Source organism: Xiphophorus maculatus, chromosome 7 (genome assembly GCF_002775205.1).
Source record: "Xiphophorus maculatus strain JP 163 A chromosome 7, X_maculatus-5.0-male, whole genome shotgun sequence".
In the NCBI taxonomy this organism is placed as follows: Eukaryota; Metazoa; Chordata; class Actinopteri; order Cyprinodontiformes; family Poeciliidae; genus Xiphophorus; species Xiphophorus maculatus.
In genome coordinates this window covers 7,376,869-7,399,227 of record NC_036449.1, presented here as the reverse complement: position 1 = coordinate 7,399,227, position 22,359 = coordinate 7,376,869, and the positions used below count along the sequence as shown (strand labels likewise).

General features: G+C 41.2%; 1 protein-coding gene across 3 annotated transcripts in view; it reads left to right on the top strand.

Annotated features, from left to right (window-relative positions):
* Window positions 1–22,359, top strand: part of cacnb4 (calcium voltage-gated channel auxiliary subunit beta 4) — a 32,745-nt gene that overhangs the window by 3,867 nt on the left and 6,519 nt on the right. For 2 of the 3 annotated variants that reach the window (XR_002753038.1, XM_023336628.1), the window contains exons 3-8: window positions 15,936–16,055; window positions 16,464–16,586; window positions 17,390–17,517; window positions 18,537–18,616; window positions 18,797–18,816; window positions 19,736–19,816. Coding sequence is in view for 2 of the 3 variants with exons in the window: in XM_023336628.1 (XP_023192396.1) it covers window positions 15,936–16,055; window positions 16,464–16,586; window positions 17,390–17,517; window positions 18,537–18,616; window positions 18,797–18,816; window positions 19,736–19,816 (552 nt within the window). In the remaining variant the exon portion in view is untranslated. Of the gene's footprint in view, window positions 1–6,887; window positions 7,295–15,935; window positions 16,056–16,463; window positions 16,587–17,389; window positions 17,518–18,536; window positions 18,617–18,796; window positions 18,817–19,735; window positions 19,817–22,359 lie in introns of those variants that run through there. The other variant, XM_023336629.1, reaches the window with a different exon arrangement.

The following is a 22,359-nucleotide window of genomic DNA, read 5'->3' as shown; positions in this document are numbered from 1 at the left end:
AAACTCGTGCAGTAAAAATTATGCTAATTAATACACTGCAGGCGTTAATTACTGGAGAAGTAAGGCCATCTGTGAAGCAACTGTCTTTGTTTGAAGCAGCAAGGTCCGTTCACTCAGACAGGAACCGTTTAGAGCAGTGGTGCCCAATCCCTGGGTCGCGGACCGGTACCGGTCCGTGGACCAATTGGTACCGGGCCGCGCAAGAAATAATTAAACACTTCCGTTTTATGTGTTGAGTCCGGAGGATCTTTTATTTTGAAAACCCTTTAACCGGATTCTGTCGGTTACGTCTTGAGCGCCAACATTGAGCCCACAAGCAGCAGAATGAGAGAAACAGCAGCAACAGCATCGGTGTTCTCTTCCGGTCCGCGGTACTAAAAAGGTTGGGGACCACTGGTTTAGAGCAAAGAAGCACAAAACTGCATCTACAAACAGCAAACCACGGGATGAGTCTCATCACATTCTCAGATTCGACGTCTGAAATCAAAACGAGGAAACTTTAGAAAAGGAGTCTGCAGTTGGAGTGCACCTCGTCTGTTTTCCTGACCTCAATCCATCGTTTTGTGGCATAAAAACGGCACTTTGCTTCAACATCAAGTGAAGGAATCGCTTTGACGCCGGTCGGTCGGTTGCCAGCTGGGGACGCTGAGCCTCTGTGCCCTTCTCCAGTTCAGGGAATTAAAATGGCCTGGATTTGCGCTGGAGCTGCTTTTGTAAGCGTCCACCAACCATGTATAATTCATAAAGGCTGGCGTGTTTGAGCGCAGATGCTGCTGCTGCTGCTGTTGCCTCCTTCATGCGCGCAACTTTGAGACAAATTCAAATTGATCCTCCGAATAAAATCCCTCCTATAAATTAGAAAAACAGAAGGAAACCTAAAATGAATTTTGACATCCCTCGTAAAAAGTTAGCTTTACATTCCTGACCTCACTACTTACTTTCAAAACCCTTTTTATATAAATATATATGCTGAATCAGTTAATGAGGAAGTTTCTAATTTAATTACAACGAGCATTAACTATTCCATAACCTATCGATTGACATCGTTGGGTGATTGTGGCGGAAATCCACAGGAAGAGAGAGGATGTGCGGCGTAGTGGACGAAACAGGAAGCGGCGGGGGGGAAAGTAGGCACGACACAAAGAGGAAACCTGAATCAAAAGTCAGTGAGGAGGACGGAGATCGATCTCAAAGCCTTCGCCCGCTCGTTCTGCTTATCAAACGCTCGCTAATTTTTCTGCAACACCCCCGCTGTGATTTGTGTCATCGTCCGCGCGTTCGTCATCAGGTGAGAAGAAGAGCGAGTGGGCTCTCTTTGATTCCCTCGTGTATCCATAGTAACCAGCCGTCCTTCAGCAGCAGAGGTCAGCCCCAGAAGGTTTGGTTATAAGCAAACAAAGAAGAAGAAAAAAGTTATTTACATGAGAGTACAGCTTTGATTAAACTAAAATTCCCCCTTTTTCTTGAAAGCCGCTCTGCGCCGGCTGTAAGGGCGAGTCCCCCGGGATGCAGACAGGTTTTTTTTTTGTTTGTTTGTTGTTGTTTTTTTACAGGAACGATGGTGCTTAGGAGGTCAGTTCGTTTCTTATGTCCTTTTACAATGCAAGCTGCACAAAAAAATAAAAATTAAATTAAATAATAGAAAAACTTACTTTTAATTTAGGTGTATGTATGTTATGGAAAAGTTTGTTTTTTTTAACAAAATCCTTGTTATCAGAGGATTATAGCCACTAAAAATGCTTTGAGTGTTAAAATTACTGTTTTTATTTGAGTTTCTCAAAATATAACCTTTATAATCCATTGTTTTTTTCCTTTCCTGGGATGTAAAAACGGTGTAACACAAGCACTAGAATGGATGAGGATCCATATATAAATCTTCTCACAATGCACAGGACCAAAAGAGACGTAAAAAAAAATTCTCCAAAACTAAACCATTAGAATGTAATATCAACACCTGTAGTTTCCCAAATGCTACTGGGACTTTAACTGGATTTATGTTCAGGAATCTGTAGCTGCTTCATGGTTGGTTCCCTGACTGTGAAGGCAACGTCTTCAAGATTTAAACAGGCCTTTCTGAAGTGCACACGAGCATACACACTTGCAAAAAAATATTCCAAACAATGTTTGTAAAGAAGAGTTTACTCAGGCAGAAAATGGGGCATTCGTGTACGACTCGTTCAAAGAAAGTAGAGAAGTCTGCGGAGTGACACGAATGAGCTCTTAAAGGTCTGAAAATAACCTGCATTAAAGCAGAACAGAAAACAAACGAGCTAACAATACCGTAACAATAAAATATGTCTACATGTTTTTCTGATTTCATAATGTATAGGACAATAGAGGGATCAGATCCTCTGTGGTTTTTTTTATTGTACCACATCAGTGGGCTGTAGGGGCGCCTCTCCTTGCTCTGCTGACACAGGCAGATGCTTGTGTGAGTAGCTGGTGTGCGGACGTCGGATCGCTTTCTGGGCCAGCCTCCTCCTCGGCTCCTTAAAAGAGGACACAGCAGCAGATGTTCACTGCAGAGTAATCCCAAACTGCAGCGCCAAAATGGCACAGAGTAGTTTTCACCTTCTTAATGTTCATTTGTTGACTTTGAGAGCTAAATGTTTCTACGTCCTTTGAGGTTTTTTTTATTTTTTGAAGTGTACAAAGCAGGGTGCATTTCTTATTACTTTTGGTAGTTTATGTGTTTATGTTTAGAAATTTTTGCACTGAACTAAGTCACCAGCAGAGCAGTTCTTTGTTCCTCCGCTGTAACATTAATGAGACTGTAATATACAGAGAGACGGATTGTTTTTCTTTACAACAATCTCTTCAGATCATTCTCTCTTCAGCTCACAACGCAGGCTTTCTGTAGGATTTAGGTCTGGAGACTGAAACGGCCATGGAAGAAGGTTGATTTTGTGTGTTGTGAAGCATTTCTGCATCAAATCGGCTCTTTGTTTTGGACTCAATAACAATACATCAGAGTTCTTGTGGTCACGGACTCCAACACGGTTCCCGGGGCTTTTTGAAGAAAAACAGGCGTCACGAATAGGTCGCCATACTTAACGGTGGGCCTCTTATGTTTTTCCACATATCTATCTATTGCTTTGTGCCAAGAAAGCTGAAAAGCTGAATCTTAATCTCATCTGACTAAAGCAGACAGTTCCAGATAGTCAAGCCTAGCAAACTCTGCATGTTTACATTTGTGATGGCGTACCAAACCCTACACCACATCCTATAGGACAGAAAATACATTTTTTGGCATCGCTCCTGAAAAGAACTGATTGTCATGTCGTTAACCTCCAATGGTTGTTATGGAGATTTAATAACCTTTAAGATGCCAGGTTTATAGTCGATGCATTGAAATGTGAGGGAGCGTGCACCAAACACGTTGTCGCGGAGTCTCCTGTGCTCCTCTGAATTTTTGTAAAAGCTCATTTTTGGAGAATTCCACACCAACATGAGCGTTTGCTTTAAAAGCCACACCGCTTGCACTCAACATGTACCTTCAGAAACGCTCAGGTTGTAGTCGCAGCTCTCTTGCAGCCTTCCAGGATGATAGATTATGTTAAAAAATGGGTTCTAATTCAAATGTACTATAAATTGTACATTTAGGGCTTCCACTAACGACTTGGGGTGGTGATACAAAACACAGGTAGTCTACCTAAAAGCCTATATAGCAGTCAAAATACATACACAGTAAGTAGGCGCATGATGACGAATATAGAAAATATAGACCAGTCATTGCATCTGGTCTATATTTTAGATTTTCAGTGCCACAGTGTGTGTTTATGCTTTGAGTGTTAGTGGAGAATCCAGATTTTTTCAGCTCACACACAGGTGTTCGATGCAGTAGAGCACCTCTTTTATTACAGCCGTGTCTTCAAACCCTACGTCACTGTAACCAGATCCCTACAATGTCCAAAACTAACATTTACATCCTTTCAGTGTTTTAGTCATGACATGCACGGCTGTGGCTTGGATTGGATTTTGACCTAATTTTTCTGCTTGCCGCCTAGAAAGTGATAAGGTTTGGACTTCACACAGCTTATGTCCCATTATTTAGGCCACCCGGCTGAAGTCAGCAGATGCCCTTAATTAGTGAATTGCTTGTTTTGAATTGCTCTCTGATACCACAAATCACTGCTTTGTACCACTCGCCAACCCGTGAGCGCATCCTGCCACTCCACGTTTTTGAAAATTCGTCTCCGCACTGTTATCCTCACGTGTGTCTGATCAAGACATTCAGAGTTAAGTTGCCCTTAAGTCTGAAAATCAGAGACTTGAGTTGTGGCACTCGAACATCATCGTCATATTATGTAATAAAGAGTGACAGTTGTGCTTACTATGATTTTCTTTACAAAGTATCTCCGGTACCTGCCCTCTGCCGGATGCAGGTGATGTGTCCGCTGTTCTGTTAACTTTTTGGACGATTCTCTTGACTTAGCCACATGTTCAACAATGAAATGTCACCGTTCTGGTACTGGAGGTTTTCTGTCCAAGCCCGGTTCGTCTGCATCAGGCGTTCCTGAGAACCACATCTGTTTTACGCATGTGTTCTCTAATGGAAAATACTATCTATGCAAAATGATTCAATTAGAGAATTCTGTCATTTTAAAGTAGGATTTAACTATTTTTTTTTTGATCATTTGTTGTTTAAAATTTTAGCAGAATTTCATGTTTAAAGATTAGAAAGTTTTATTCAGATGAAAAGAGAATTGATGATCGTGTGTGAAAGAAGGCCGATTTGAATTCCTAACCTGTAGCAATGCAGCCTCAGTCCACTAGATGGCAGACGTCTCGTGTAAAAATTGATTTCAGTCTGTAAAGACTTTCTGAAAGATCTGAGTCTTGACTTGGGAAAAGTGACTGGTGAACATCTCTAGTGTTCTCTGATGAATTCAGTAAATTATGAACTAATCTTGATTTTTTTCATTTTTCGTTGAGTAAGTACACTGGAACAACACCAGTTATTATAACGCATCATGTCAACAAGTTTTGTAACAATTTCAATTGAAAAAAAGAACAATTTTCTGTTGATTTATAAAATCTATAACCAGTTATGCTCATCATGGTTGGCATTTGTGCCTTGTGTCTCCTCCTAATATCAGCAGTAAATTGAACTCCCAGGGCTCAAACAATAATTCTTGTTTGTTTCTAGTTAAGCTTTAAAAATGTTGAGGAAAACCTTTTTTTTAATCAAGAAATTAGAATATCTTACCTAAAATATAAGCATTCAGTAGATTTAGTTAAAAACCAAATTCAAGTCCTTTCCTTAGACTGGGGCAATTCTCTTTACTGACTTCATTATTGGAGTTTGTGTCCAATTTGCCATGGTGTTGTACTCTTTAACACCTCAAGGCTTTGTGGTGTCAGAGTAATTCCTCTGTCCCAGAGAGTCGGTTCTGACAAGCTGATTTATCGGCATTTGACTATGCCTTCTATCTAAATCTCCTTAAAACAAGCAAAAAGCCAGGAATTTGTTCTGCATCTTGAATAAAAGACATTCGACTCCTCCTGGTTCTGATTGGTAGTTTTGGTCGGAACGTTGCATTATTTTAGCCAGTAATAGTAGCTCAGGGAGGAGATTGATTGTTTTCACAGATTATCTGTCTCATAACAAACTGGCACAACATGGTGACAGCTTTAACAAATATGGAGAAAACATTTTTATTAAAGTTATATACTGCAGCTTGAATAAAATGCAACTACATAGCATTTTTTAAGAAGTCTGGATTGCTTCATGTATATTTTGCACGTTGCTTTTGACTGTTGCTCGTGGGGAGAAACATTTCAGTAATCTAAAACTAATAGAAAAAAATTAAAGCAACCTACTTGCATACTGTATGTGGACTGTTGTATGCAAAATTCATGAACAGTAAATATTGTGCTGGTATCAGTATTGAACCAAAGAAAGCGAGGCAGTTGCAAGCCTTTAAAATTGTGACGCTTTTGATGGGTCAAATAGACTCAAAAAACTGTAACAGAAGCTGCGTGGGGGGGCCCAATCTAATTTTTTGTCATGGGGCCCAAGATTCCTGGTGGCGCCCCTGGGGACGGATCATGAGTCTGGCTAAAACTAACTGGATGTCAGATTTATATTCGCTTATTTCTGAGCCCAAAAACTGCATCCTGCGACTCATTAAATCTACAAGCGACTTTAGAAAAAAACAAGCCCAAATCTGCTTATAATAATCGGACTTGGACATTGGACATTTTGTTGGCGAGCGAAACTCGCCAACAAAATGGTTCCTGTTTTTCCAGCAACAAAATGCGCATCTCCCTCTTCCCTCCATTGTCTATGTTTCTGTCGCTGTTGACACTGTCGCATGGAAACGACGGTCACTCCCCAAGACGCGTAGAGGAAATAAAATACAATTCCAAAAGAAGATAGTAGCACACAGTAACGCAAAGTGATTTTGATAAGTAATTGTAGTCTGACTACTGGATTTGAAATAGCAACACATTAGATTAGTTGTTACTGAAAAAAGTGGTCCGACTGGTTTGGTTTAATGGCTTTTTGTGTCCGTGAAGCTGTAGAGACGTGAGTGGTTCCTGAAACACTCCAGCAGCTCCAATAACGTCAGTCCTGGCTCCTGTTTAAAGTATCATCCCTCTGCCCCGTCACCTCTGCATGTGTAAATTAAATGTCAGTCTTTGCAAATGGCTGTTTATTTTAACAGACTACCTCACACACATACACGCATTCACGGTTACATCTGTGCGCACACACATGCACATCTTGTTGCTTAATGATGCTCTCAGGCTTCAGACACCCCCGTCTCCGTTTCTCTCTTTCTCTCTCTCTATATGTGTGTGTCTCCTCCTTACTCACAGCCTAGCCATGCTGACTGGAGTCTCTGTCAGCCAATGGTAGTGCAGCATCCCAGCGCTGCCGTAAACCAGTGCAGGGAGGAAGGGATTGACTGGAGAGACCAGAGCTCTGAAGGCAGATGAAACGCAAGGTGTCTTGTACATTGGGGAACAACCAATCTTGCCTTACAATGGGAACAGACGCTCACTCCACTTGTGGACATTGACGCTCCGTTCTGCATCAGGAAGGAAAAAGCACTCCACCTTTTTGAGTTTTTTTGTTTTTTGTATATTGCCTCTCTGTTGTGGTGTGGGCTCAGCGCTGTCTACCTTCATGTGGAGAAAGAAGCTACTGGTGCGCTCTTCGACTCCCCTCTCCTCCTCATCCGTCCTCTCCGGATCAGGTCTTTCGCGCTAGGGATCCGCTTTCCTGGAATCTTGGTCCTCCATGTACGATAACCTCTACCTCCATGGCTTCGAAGACTCGGAGGCGGTAAGTGGACGGGGCGTGAGGGCGCACGGTCTGCCGCACAGAAGCCGAAACGTTCTTATGTTGTCGTTGACTGGTTTGGACCTCGGAGAAACACCCACGCCGGAGGATGAGACTCAAAGGGGAAGCAGAGGATGCATCTTTCTCTGGGAATGGGAGGTAACAGGGGGGTGTTTAGGTGTGCCAGTTTTCCCACTTTGTACTGTCAACCAAATGACAGCTTCTCCTCCTATCTATGGTTTTCAAGTCAAATTTCTAACATCTGGTAAAGCGGTTTGACTAGCTTTCCTTTTGATCCAAAGATAGAAGCATAGTTATCGATTTTTAAAAAACAAAAAGGCATATGTGGGATATGGGTTGTACTTATGTCTGAGATGCTTACAAAGGCAATAGAGAGGCGCTGGCGGCAGGAAAGGATGAGGGAATCCCGCCGAGGCAGAGTGTGCTGAGGCTCAGACCCTTCTGTAATCCCACCTACAGTATCCTGAACATGACAAGCAGGGGGAATGTGGCCCATTCTCACCCAGTACATACAGTACCTGTTTCTTAGAGACATTTTATATATAGCCGCACTTCTAATTTATTTTGGACTGGACTTGATGTTATTTTTAAGCCAAAAAACAAGAGTTACCAAGATTTCAGGAGCTACCAACCCCAACGTGTTGGTTGCAGGGATTTGGAGGTAATTATTGAAGTATGCTTAAGGTGCTGCCTTACATATTCCAGTTCAGGAGGCTAAAGGCAGGATTTAGTGCTGTTCAGTAAATTTCTTGGGACATAAAACTTTCCTTGTGCTTCTGTGAGGAGGCAGGGAAGCAACAACAGCTAATGAACAGGAAAAGAGGGGAATAATCCAGAGTTCCTTGTGAAGTGTTCATGTTAGATTTTATGACTTACAACCACAAACCTTAATGCATTTTAGAATCTCATCCATAGCATGACGTGGCCACCATCACACTTATCCTTGAGGATGGTTTGTTTAAGGTTTAAGGTTATTTTTGCTTTTCTCTGGGCACACTCCCTTTCCTCAGCTTGATTGATGCGTCTCCGACACAAGTCCTGGAAACAGGACTTTTGTTGTTGTTGTTGTTGTTTTACCTCACTCATTGATAAAGGCCAGAAATGTGGAGTTCACACCTTTTTTCAAAGGTTTTGTTGGCTCTAGTGCTCTTTAGTTAAGTAGTAGAAGAATTACTTTATTCATCCCAGCAGGGAAATTATTTTGCAGTTACAGCAAGAATTTTTTATACACAGATTAACACACACACGATGGGAGCTGCGTCTGCAGGCAGCCAGCTGAGCCGGCGCCATTTTTGAAGGAGGACATGTGGCAAAGGTTGTCGGGACCGGGAGTCGAACCCGCGACGTCCGCGGGTCTCCAAATGTGGGGCGTGCTAACCCCCTGCGCCACCACAGCACGCCCCCAAGTAATGAGAAAGAGGGAAGACATGCAGCAAAGAGGAATCGAACCTGCCACAGCCACGTAGTGGTTGTGCTACGACCCTTATGTGGGTTGTGCTTTACCCCCGCGTCATCACACATCACCCCAGATGACGTCTCCTTTTATTGTTCACTTTCACCATGGCGGCAAAATAAATACAGACCCTGCTCTGGTCTATTAGAAGTAACAGGCCTCTGGTGACATCATATATATACCCCAAAGAAAACAGAAAATCATTGGTTACTAATTGATCAACCTAAGCAGGAAATGCTTTTGTGTAATTGATCTTAAAGGGATTGTCAGGAACACCCCTAAATATAACACTAGTAGGTTTGTCACTGTCACTCTTTTTATTTATGTTGTGATTCTGAGGAGAAAACTGCAGATCAAGTTCAGTGTTATTGTAGGGAAATATACGTATGGGTATTTGCATTACAAAGCGGTTCTACAGCCATTACCACTGACCCATACACAAACGCATGACTCATCTTTACAACAGCTATTATGTAAAATAGGAAGCCTGCTGCCCTCGCTGAAAGTGGTTGTACTACGACTCGAGCTACTGAGGTCCCCGTAGTGAGGTGGAGGGGCGTTTTTAGGCCAAACCTGGAGACATTTGCCCCCTCTGACCTCCAGGCTGCTGCTGGTCGTGACGGCAGCCGCTGGATGCGCCGCAGACGGAATGCTTTTAGAGACAGGAACGCCGAGTCGTGGCGTCTGCGCAGATAAAGCTCGAGTGTGTCGGCCGACGGACTCAAGACCGCCCACTTGACTTTCTTGAAGTCGACGATAGTTATGTTGGAAATGCTCCAAAGTGACATGCGCTCGGACTGACAACATCGCACTGATTCATGGGTAAACAGTGGCAGGAGTTTATCACGGCGCAAGGCAGGAAGGAGCTGTGAAGTTCGACCACAAGCAAGCAGCCAGAGAGCTAAAAACCAACCCAACTATTTGTGTTAAAACAAAAATAAACAAATTCTTCATAAGTACCAGTATAGTGTTTATAAAAAGGTATTCAACCTCTGTGATGTTCTTGATGTTTTCTTATTGCTTTTAAAAATCAATTATGATCAACAAATTTTGGCTTTTTTAACATAAAAAAATTACAAAAAAAACCTCCTGATGAACCAATGAATGGACTTCAAGACAGACGTGTCTTTATGCTACAGATACGAGACAAACTCAAGTCTCCATACCACTCATTGTGAGCAAACACCGTTTGTCTGGACCTCTGTTAAATTAGGTCAGTAGCTTTAAAGACGGCGAATATTTATGGAATAACTTATTTGGTGCAACTGTTTTTTTAATTGTCATTTTGTTGTAGAAGAATCACTTTTCACTTTGACATTACAGGGGGTTTTTTTGGGGGGGAGCATTCTTTGTCAAAAAAAAGCCACATTTAATTGATCGTAATTAACTCGTAGAAACAATGAAAATGGTAAAACAACCAGTGGGTGAACACTTTTTATAGGCGCTGCAATTAAGTAGTTGTCTAAAAATAAAGCAGGCGATCGTCTGTAGTTGCCTGTGGCATTGGGAGGGTGGAGGTGGGAAGTGGGGGTTATTTCTTCCTTTTTCTCTCCAGTCCTCCGGTTTATAGATTTCATTTCTAATGAGGCTGTATATAACAATTATTTGTATCAAGAAAGAAAAGACTCTCCTGGCTCTGAATGGATCATTAGCGGGGATGCCAAGAAGCCCCAACCAAGGCAATAATTCTCCCTGTCCTTCCAGCCCGACCTGCTGGTTTTAAAGACTTACTGCTGTACACATCCACCGTGGCATTCATTTTTCATCGAGTTATTGTTCTGCCGGAGTCGTGATATTTTTACAAAGCCATGTATCCGGCCTTGAACAAGGCTTCCGCGTTCAAAAAGGGCACTTGTTGGAAAAAGGTGAGGAGAGGTCTTAAGTTATCTACTTTATTTATCTGCAAACAGAAGAATACTGTCACAAATACAAACTTAGGACGTTTGCCATTGAGCCTATGGCTTATAAAGGGTTAACTTTATTGTACAAACAAAACGTCTATTTTTCTTTCGTGCCAAACAGCCGTTGTGCTCAGAAAGATGATGATTTTAATATGGTTGTGACTGATAAGCAGGGCAGAATTTGAAGCAATGCACCATGTATTATTTCTGATGTGATAAGCATTTGTTGTTTTTGTTTATATGTTTTCGTGGACAGAAAATTAAGTTGCACATTCCAAAACTGAGACATAATGTCATTTTCATGAGTGACACCAAAAAAATGGTCAAGCTGTACAAGATCTGTGTGTACTGGAGATGTTTGCTAAAGATTATTACAGATTTTCCTTTTACACAATTTTCTTTTTGTCTCGGAAAGGCAACTTTTCCCCTTTTTGTCAGTTTACAAAATACTTTCAAGTACAAAGTATTTTGTCAGAACTTGATGTGATAGAAGATTTTTCTCACTTCTCTTCCCAAAACCATCTCAAACTCGATCAGAATGGACGGAGAGTGGATGTGAACATCAGCTTTCTCGTCTTAGCAACGTTTCGCAATTGTTTTAGAGGTCTGTACTTTGACTAAGCCATTCAAACACATAAATGAGCCTTGATCTTAATAATTTGATTGTACTTTTGGCTGTATGTCGCTCAGCAGGACATACATCCCATTCTCACATGCTATGGAGCTTTCAGCAGCATTTATTCAACAGTGTCCATGTATTTACCTCAACTCAGCTAAGATTAAACTAGTTTTACTGAGAGAGCACCAATTTGCAACAGATGCCAACAACAAATATGATCAAAATCATTTATAGCTATACCAAAGCACACAATAAATGCAATCAATACAATCTAGTCATGTGGAAATATTAGATTTAATGACATATTGTTCAGTCAGATCCAAAATGTAATGACTACCTTTGGGCTTTGACCTCTCTGTGGTTTGTACCAAACGTCTTAAGGCTTTTTGTTTCACCGCTCTTTTGGAAAAAACAGATTTGTGGAGATCACTGCTCATAGTTTTCATGTTCATAAATTTGCTAACCTGAGTCATGTTTATAAAAGTTTTGTCAGGCTCAGGCACTGATGGACACAGGGACTGAACAGAAAATACAACCAGGTATTTATTAGGAGGTCGACAAACTCTTAGTCAGACAGGCCAGGGTCAGAACCAGGGAATCAAATCAGGATCAGGTGGCCCCTGATCTTCGGGCCGGGCAAACAGGGGATCCGAGCCCGCGGGTCCAGAGTCCAGATCGAAACGGGGATCCGGTCAGACAGGCCGGGGGGGTCAAAGCCAGGAGGTCCTTATCCAACAGAGAGGGTCAAGGACAGGAGCGGGATCGCTGAGGGAGAGACAGACAGGTTAGATTCTGGGCAGTCAGCTCAAGTCTCAGTAGCAGGTCTGAAGGTGTTACCGCTGAGGGTTTCACAACAATCTGACGCCGTGCAGGGAGAGTTCCGTCCTTATATGGCAGCAGCTGGAGATCAGGAGGATGATGATCAGGTGCGAGTGGTCACTGCACAACAGCAGCTGTGACAAGTTTACAGCGGTTTCCAAACTGTTTCCATGTTCAAGACTGGATCCTTTTCCTTTTTTTTTTTTTTTTTTCACGTAAAAAATCGAAACATTAAATCTTGTGTTGTGTATCCCCTGCCTTCAACTATAGATACATGCTTTTATTCATGTTTTATGATGAACTGGGTATGTGGCTGCGTGCACACAGGCAGCAGATGGTGCTATCATCTGTTAGGTGAGCTTTTTTGCTGCACTGCACTTTTTCAAACCATTTGGCTTAGAAGGCAGGATGCTAAACATCCACCATACGGAAATCAGAATCCACCTGGTCTGATGGACAGAAGGAGAACCAGAAACCCTATAGCCTCGTGAATATTTTATTTTTTGGTTTGTTTTAATCTTTCATGACTTTGGAGACAATGAGTCTACCCTTTTAGTCAGAAAACAGAAAATTGACATATACAAAACAGCTTTGTTGCTGGAAACAATTCCTGCTCTTTAACCAGCTGAATGGTATGTATCTCAGCAATGTTTAAGCAATTTGGAAACAGCCATCTGTTCCCAACTGTCTTCACTATCAGTCACACATGCTGCCTGCTTGTGTGATTGCATCAAGCGTCACAAACTCCACATTCAGGCATATGAGTGGAACATAGCCATAATTATCACCGTCGAATGGCACCGGCAGCAGACACTTGGGAAGAAAGAGATGTACTCTCATCAGTGAAGATCACATTTCTGAAAACGCAACTGAAATTAAGGTCATTAAAGACTTTGTGACAATGATAAGTCAGTATTTAGGACCATATGTAGGCCAGGTTAAAGGATTATGACTGAGATATAGATCATAAGAGACAGAAACATTACAGCAGCCTATAGCTTGACATAATTAAATGAAGTAGCAAGTGCTTCACTGACCACTTGCACCAATCAGGCTTTGAATTTCCACAACCTCTTTATTTCCCATTTGAGCCCTTAGCTCTTCTGAGCTTCCTGCATTCCTTCCTGACATCTCTATTGCGTCTATCACGACTGCCTTCTTGTCTATCATATTTTCCGGGCTATAAGTCGCACAGGTTGGGTAGCAGGGAGTACATATTGATGTCTTGGGCTTTTCCTGACTATAATACACTTGTTTGTGCCTGTTGCTCTGACCCCTTGCTATTTTTTGCACTTTTCTCGGTCCTTTCATTTCTGTACAACTGTCCCAGCTCCCACAGAGACCAGTCTGCCCAGTGGAGGTTTCCCACAGCCTGGAGAGCCCCATTTGAAAGACAACCTACTGTATATCTTAGGGTCAAACATCTCAAGGATCACTGCTGCTGTAGTGCATCCTGACTTCTTGATAGGCAGCGTACATAGTTGTGCATTTGCGCCTATTTATAGATTTACAGAAGATGCTTTAGAACTTCCTCTTATTAACGAGGTTTTCATTTTAGAAACAATTTAATCTCTCAGGTTGACTGGACTCATATATCTAACCTGGGCTTCTCAGTTGTCAGGTGCTTCCGAGGATGGCATCCCCCCTTCACCTGTTGACTTGTCTCCTCAATGCTTTCGTTTTGCCTCATCGTGTCCTAATTGCGACATGTTGAGGGATCATCATTATACGGGTTTTTAAAGCTTCCACAGGTCCTCCATCTTCGTCATACAGCCTCTTTTTGTGAGGATTTGAGTTTCTCCGTGTGTTTATTTGAGGTTTTTGTGTCTTTTGAGTCTCTGTGTTGTCCTGTCTACCCCTTGATTGTTCCCAGGTGTGTCTGGTTCCCTTATTACCCTCTGTGTATTTAACGCCACCTGTGTTTCTGTGTCTTTGTCGGGTCCTTGTCGGTTCTGTCTCGTCCTGTCGAGTATTGTTTGGATTATTGCCAGTTGCTACCAGTGGTGAGCCTTAGCCTTTCTGCTCATCCTGTCCTGCCTGGAATTTTTGATTATTTGTGCATTTTTTTCTTTAAATCATCATCATTTCTCTCAACTAGTGGGTCCACGGCGTCTGCCTCACCACCTCACACTGCAGTTCATGACACTTTTATTGGGCTTACTGGTGTAGCAGCCTTTCAACTCGTCAGTGTTCTCTGCTCCTGTCTATTCTATATCAAAATGTCCAAAATTTGTGAACATTGTCCCTACAGGTTATGCCTGATAGACATATTAAAGGGACAACATTATGTATTTTCCAGCCACATGATGCCATTTTATAGCACAATCAAGTAGCCATGTTACATTCAGTTGTTATAAAGATGCCGTATATATCAAATATGACTTTCAAGGCATTTGAGAACTTGAAAGTCACTATGTCTGTTTAAGAAACTCCTGCTCTTTGTGACACTCTTTCAGTCATCACAACGCTGTTCCTCTGTCAAGCTGTTGATGTGATGGTGGCTGGAGTTAGCCTTGTAACCAGTGGGTTGACGGTTCAAGCCCTGCTCCATCCATCTCCGTCGTTGTGTGCTTGTCGCTTGCTGCTCGGAGGGCCTCACAGCAGCCGTGGCTACGATCCACTGGCTTGCCGCCATCAGCAAGCAATAAAGTGCTACAAATGTACAGGCTGTTTACCATTCATATGTGCATGTTAACAAGTACATTATCTGTCTGAATGACCCTTGTAACCAGGCAGGTGAGTCTATGTTAATATTAAGGGTTAGAGTTAGTGACCCAGTAAAACCAGAAGCGTACAGCTCCTCCCATACCTGTGTGTCAGGAGTACGAATTTGCTGTTGGATCCAAGAGACTTTCTGTAGCTTAGAACAGGATCTAGTTGTTCTCCTGGCTGTGAAGAAGAAAGTGCTCAGTGTTTATGCTAATCCAGAAATTATTCAGCTGTAGTGTGAAGTACAGATTTTCTGTCACAAAGCAGCAGCAGCAACCCAGCCAATCTTAGAAACAGATAACTGGATCAGTGTTTTGTGAAAAAGTCCCTCTGGATTCGTGTTTTCTCTGTATGATTCCTCTTTTTCCTGATGGTAAAGGTGTGTTTTACATGTTGAAGGCAGAGTGTCAGAAAGAGTGTGGGCTTCTTAAAGAGATACAGGCCGGTTTTTGTAAGCGGTCAAATTGCAGAGTAAGATGTCTTTTAAGTAGTGTTTGATATGTACAGCATTTTCATAACAACTGATGGTAACATAATTACTTTATTGTGGTATAAAATGGAGCTATATGCTTGGAAATTACATGATACCGGCCCTTTAAGGTGGTGAATTTGAGAATGTCTGTCCAGTGAGTGTCTCTGTGTAATTGGAGGTCACAAAGAAGTTACTTTAAAAACTATTTATACCTTCACAGTTACTCTATAGAGTAAAAAATGTTTTCCCTTGATGGATCTGATTTCATGTTCAGGGGGGGAAAAAGTGTCTGAATCTTTCAGTCCAGACGATTTATCATCTACTATCCGTCTTCTTTTGATCCCACTGGAGAAATAACACAAACCAGTCATGAAAAACAACAGCAGTCCAAACACATCAACACTCCCACTCATTGCTCTGTCCCTGCACTCATTTCATTAACAGGTTCTTGTCAGGTCACGCATCTATTTGCAGTCAAACGCTTTTGATTCAGTCACCGCCGCAAAGTACTTACCTTCTCTAGGTCGGTCAACCTCTATCACTCCGATAGTGCTACTACGCTGGTTTTCTATTGTGGTTATTATTATTTTTTACCTTTCACTGCTTCCAGTTACAGGTGGGTGTCCTTTCTTTCTCTGCTTGCTCTGCAGGGCTCAGCTGATTCCTACACAAGCCGACCGTCTGACTCAGATGTGTCCCTGGAGGAGGAGAAGGAGGGCGGCCGGCAGGAGAGGGAGCAGCAGGCCACTGTCCAGCTTGAGAGGGCAAAGGTTAGTTTCAATGGGGATTTTTCACATGGCAATCAAGATTTATATGAAACTCCTGCGGGCCGGGGCGGCAGAACTGGAAGATCCTTACAAATTTTAGCCTGTTTAGACTTTTACAGTTTTAGAAGAAGAGATGGAGACTGTGTCCCCTCTAAGCCTTTAGTTTGTATAAAATTCAAATTTAAAATGTTTTGGATGAATTGGATGATTTCAGTATTCAGTCCTATTTTAATGAAATAAAATAATCAATGTGTTGCTGCCAAATCAGTTTCAGTCATACTAACCCAGGCAAATCTAAACAACAGCAGTTATTGCAAACTGTGATTTATTTCTGTGTTAAATGAGCTTCCTGGCTTTGGAATGAGAACAAAATTTGACGATAATTAACTTTTATTTTCTTTCACGTCACAGAGTAAAGCAGTGGCATTTGCCGTGAGGACCAACGTCAGCTACTGCGGAGCGCTGGAAGAGGACGTTCCTGTCCCCGGCACCGCCGTCTCTTTTGACGCCAAGGACTTCCTCCACATCAAAGAGGTTCACGACACATGCAGCTTGTTAACGCTTCACCTGCGGACCACTGGATTTGTTCCAAACTGTAACGTTTTCAACCAAACAGAACTTTAATAATTGTTTGGTAGTGGGTTTTGTGCGAGGCTTTTATTACTAAAAAATAAAGCCACTGTATTCGACACCTATAAAATAAGGATATGGATATTTGAACACATGCATTTTTCTTTCTCACACACAAACAGTCCTCCTCCCACCGTAGTTCGCCCAACTATAAAAAAGATGGGACTGAAATCCAAATTTCGGTGTCTTGCAGGGGTATTCATATTCAGCTAACTGCATTTTATCTGGAACAAAAAAATGCACAATTGTCAAATGTGAGGATTTATTAAAGAATATTAGAGACAAACAGCATTAGGAAGACGAAAAAACACACAGAAAGCTCATGGATAAAGCTGTGGAGGTGTCTAAAACAGGGTCGGATCATAAAACAACAAAAGGCTTAAAACACTGAAAAAGATAGAAAGTTACAATCATACAGAGGGAATTTGTCAATGACATAGCTACGTATCAGCTGGACCCAAATGAACACAAATATTGCATTTTCATTAAAAAAATTCATTTTGTCCACTTTTCCTCGCTTAGACTGTCACCCTGTAATGTTTACGACATTGAATTCTGAAAATCTAAAACTGACTCATTTCTTCACGATGATTTTTTTTTTTAATGAAAATAAATGTGAATATCTCATTTGCTTTCTTTTAATGAAAATTGAAACATAATCATGAAAGTTTTGTTTTCTAGCTTAGTTTTCCCTTTTTGCTTCGCAGAAGTACAACAATGACTGGTGGATCGGCCGCCTGGTGAAAGAAGGCTGCGACATCGGCTTCATTCCCAGCCCACTGAAGCTGGAAAACGTCCGGCTGCAGCAGGAGCAGAAGAGAGGACGCTTCCACAGGTGAGCATCAGATGAGTGGAGACATCAGGAGTGGCTGCAGATAATCTGAAGGTCGACAGATAGCAATTACTGCAGCAGATGATTGAGCATTTCAGGACAAAGAACCTATTTTGGCACAGATGTTCCCTAGAGCTTGTTGTTTTGAAAAAAATGCTAACCATTAGGACGACCAAGTCATGAAAATGGGAAATGGGTGACATTTTATGTCAATAATCAGTTTCGAAGGCTCAAAAACGACAGCCATCTTGAAGAATATGGCCGTCATCCTGAAAATCAAGTGGCTAACGGAAATGATGGAAAACATACGTCCATTTTTCTGCTTGTGTCCCACACTTGAAAGATTTTCACAGTAATATGCTGCACTACCAGGGGTACGGAGAGTTTGAAGGAAGGGGAGGGTGTTGTGGGTTTGTGTTTAGGAGAGAAACACTTCAGGGACGAGGAGCCAGGCTGGCAGTGAAACCGACACATAAGCAAGAAGTCGGCTGGACGACTGCCAGGCTGTGCTGTGTGGTCCAGCCTCGCCGAGGTGTCCCTGGACTGCAGCCATCGCAGAATGTTCCATCAGATGGGACTGTTGGGTTTTCACCAACAAGATGATTAGTGATGCTGAGACGATGCTGCCAGATAAAAGACCTGGCAGCTCAGACCGTTTTGCTTTTGTGAGTCTTTTGTTGCAAAAAATAGAGTTCGGTATGCTTAATGAACTCCCCCAGTGTTCAGCCGTGAACAGCCAGGATTGTTGACTCGCGCAGTGATTAATCTAATCTATATTTTTATTTAGTTATGTATATTATTTATTTGCCAGTCTTTACAATAATATTTCACATTGAACACTTCCCTTTTGCCTGTGTTTTTTTTTTCAGTTTCTATGTAGAATTGAATGTGGTCACATTATTAAGTTAACATTTCTTTGTATGATTTAAATGCACCCTAATTGCATTTTTTTTAACAAATGCAACACAGAACTTCAGATTTATCAGATTCTTTGCTCATCCTCTTTACTTTCATCACTGCAGCAGCAAATCCAGTGCAAATTCCTCCTCCAGTCTGGGAGAAATGGTGTCAGGCACGTTCAAACCAAACCCAAACTCAGCAGGTGACTCCCATACGTACTCTATTGATTTTGAGAGAAAAAAAAGGATCGTTATCTTTTCAAAACTGAATTTAATTGCCTCTGTATTGCTTTGATTGTGTTCCTATTTTTCTTATATGACTACAATGGAGCAATTTTTGCAGTGCACTTAATTGCGTTTTCTTTTGCTACTTTTAATTTCAGGAAAGCAAAAACAAAAAGTGGTAAGTGTGATTGATTTCCTAAACATTTCTATTATATAAACAACATAATAATGATTTAATTCCATCTACCAGCCTTCAGTGTGTTTGTTACCTTCTTAATCATAACCTTATTATTAATAACTGGAAGGTCAGATTGTAAAACCAAATAGCCATTAACACACACTCTCTTATTTAAGGGCAGCACATACTGTAGTCTTCAGTTGCATGTTTCTGGACCATAGGAGAAAACTAAAGCAACTAGACAAAACACACACACACACGGGTGCAGAGGAAACAGGCAAACACTCCACTGAAATTGTGTGTGTTTTTTGTTAAGAGCATATTATAAGTGAACTCGTGTTCTAATTGGATTCTAAGCAATATACAAACACATAGTTATGCATAACCGTAAAGAAGGGGGCGGGGGAATAATACGCAGATTTAAAATTTTTGCACAAATTCTAGAAGAAAAATGCACAGTGCAAATGTATCCAGCCCAACTGAGTTAATAATGTGTAGAAGCATTGTTTGCTGCAGCTGTATTATGGCTCTATTCAAGGTTTTCAAATCTGGAGACTGACGACTTTGCAAATTCTTTTTCACAAAATAGCTCAAATTCAGTCAGACTGGATGGATAACTCCTACATATTTGCAATGATTTTTAATGGAATTATTTAATATTTAGTTTTAAATTGAACTTTGAGCTCTGGAGGTTGACGGAGCCATGAATATATCTAAGGAAAATGCTTTTGAGCTGACTGACTTTTATGAGGCTTTATGCTGAAAATCAACGTCAACATTCCTCGTTCTTTGCTTTCAGTGGAGCGCTGTAAAATAACCACTTGCTTCTAAACATATTGGAGGGCTATAGAGTGAGTTGGAAAGCTTGAGTGATACTTATGCGATGTGACTGTAGCTGTGTGTGCTGTGACCTCTCCAGGCTGAACACGTCCCCCCGTATGACGTGGTTCCGTCCATGAGGCCGGTGGTCCTGGTAGGTCCATCCCTGAAAGGCTACGAGGCAAGTCTCAACCTCTTTCTTTTTCTTTTTTCAAAAATTTTGGCATGGATTGTCTTCATAAACTGGAGTTCTTATATTTCTCCACCAGTTTTTGTCTCTAATAGTGTAAATCTACGCCGCTGCGTGCAGTGTGCCCCCTTATTAGATGACTTTTTGTTCATTGGCTCTCACAAACACAACATTAAAAATCAAATCTCCTCACTTATTATCGGTTGGAAATGCGTGTCCAGAAAGGTGACAGGGAGCGCTGAAGTCAGTTGTCATGGAATCACGCTCCTCGCCTCCCGTCCCAGCGTTGCCTTGGCAACAACCTTCTGGGTAAACCGCATCAGTCTGAAAAAGTGGAGCACGGATCGAAATTAGAAGCACAGAATAATGTGAACCGCGCTTTGAAAGGAAGTGTGTGGGACGGCGAAAAAACAACAACAAAAAAAACATAAAAAATCCTAAATCTTTTTCACGCCAGGCGTCTGTTGCTTTTGGTTTTGTTTTTCTAAAGTAAAGGTAGAGCAGACAAAATGTGGATTTGTTGCCAGAGTTATTGTTTTTGCTGGTTGAGTAGGTGATCATGAAAAGGAGATTTGTGTGTTGTGTCAGCCTCCGATTAAAATGACACAGTTGACCTTCTGTGGCTGTAAACTCTTCTCTGAGGATATAAAGGCAGCAGGATCACAAGCAATCTATTAAAAGTAAAGATGTGCACCTACACTGTCAGTCACCGCACTTGCAAGAGCTCCATGCTTCATCACAAACAACATTAAGACGCAATGAAATCAAGCTTATTTGACTTATTCATATTAAAAAGTTGGCAAAGTTGTTTGCTTTGATTCACGTATGGCACACACTCCACACCAGAAAGACTTTTTTAAAATGTTTAAGGGTAATTCTTTGTCAGAATAGGTACAAAAAATTTATCTTTATTTCACTATTTATCTGAGTTGATTTTTATTTTTTCTTTAAACTTAATGCCTCTATGTTATGCAGTTTTTTTACGACCAACATTTTTTAAAAAGTAAGGAAATTTGTGTATACTCACTTAATCAACCAAACAAAATGTTTTTGCTTTTTCTTGAAAAGTATGTTTTATGTGTAAGTGTGAACATAGCTAGCTAGCTTCTGCTAGCTACGTAGCAGCTAATATGCTAATCATAAGTGAATAAATTGAGATTCTAGTGTGAACTAGTCATTAACACAACCTACTAACACCACTATTTTATCATCTTATTGGTGATTAGCTTTGTTTAGGCTGCATGGCTCAAAATGGCGGACCCTGAAGAGACCGCTTCTGCTCTCTTCTCTAACCCGACAAACTGGGTCACAATATTCAACCAGTTGTTTCAATCCATTCTACAAAACCTCAGTTTCAATAGCATCACCAAGCTGTTTAAACGTGAATAAAAATATGTTTAACACTCAATGGACTAGTCTCATTCTAAATTACATTGCCTCTATCCTAAGCAATATGGAGACACTTAGCTGTCTACCACTATCTTTTGAAGCGTTATCATTTGGAAGAACGTTCCACCAATAGAGCTTCTCTGTGGGTTTTTTTTCTTCCATTTGATTGTTGGTTACTTGTCCGTCCTTGAGTTTGAGTTTTTAATCCAAACCACGCCGTCAAACGGCACTTATATCCGTCAGCAACTTAAATTAAAAGTTGCAGTGCTACCGCTCCAGTTACTCACCTATGCAGTGGCCTTGCTGACAATTCACTGCAGCTCATAATCACTTTCTTCAAAACACTTTCCATATCGGAGGCTCCGGCTCAGTGGAGTGTGTAATGCAAAGATCTGGTTCACTGGAAAGCAGCATACTACAAGGAGTAATAGGATCCTTCTGTCCATTTTCTGCTGCATTTTAACATATATGTGTGGCAGGATGAATATTTTGAGCTTTTATAGATATAATTGTGTAACGGTCTCTTGCCTAACGACAGTGCTATGAGAAGGCATTTAAATATTTCGACTGCTGCATTTTTTGTCCCTTCTAAAATATTTCAGATGATTTCATACATTGCAATCAGACAAACATGACCAGAGTAAATACAGAAAGCAAATGATGTTTTTTTGTTTTTGAGGGGGGTTAGGGGGTTAAAGGTCTATCCAAAACAACCTGACCCTTTTTAAGATTTAGCGATAACTCTCCATTAATATTTTACATCACTGCGAGGGAATTTTTGGCTCACTTTTGTTTTAGTTCAGCCACATTGGAGGTTTTTTTTTAAGGATGATCGGCCTTTTGGGGTTAAGTCACATCATTCTTGTTTGGTATAAGTACATGCTATGACTAGGCTAATCAAAAATACGTGTGTGTATTCATTTAGAGAGGGACTTCCGTGTGTTCTTTGGGTTAACAAGGTCTTCAGCTACATCAAGTCATCCTAGTACCGAAGTAACATAGCAACCCTGGACCTCTTACTACCACCAATGGGACTTTCAAAATGTTTCTCTTTCGATTCATTGGTTGACAGAACATTTTATTTCAAGTCTTGGGATCGAAAGCATGATTTATTTATTTTGTTGTCTTTTTGCAAGCGTGAGACA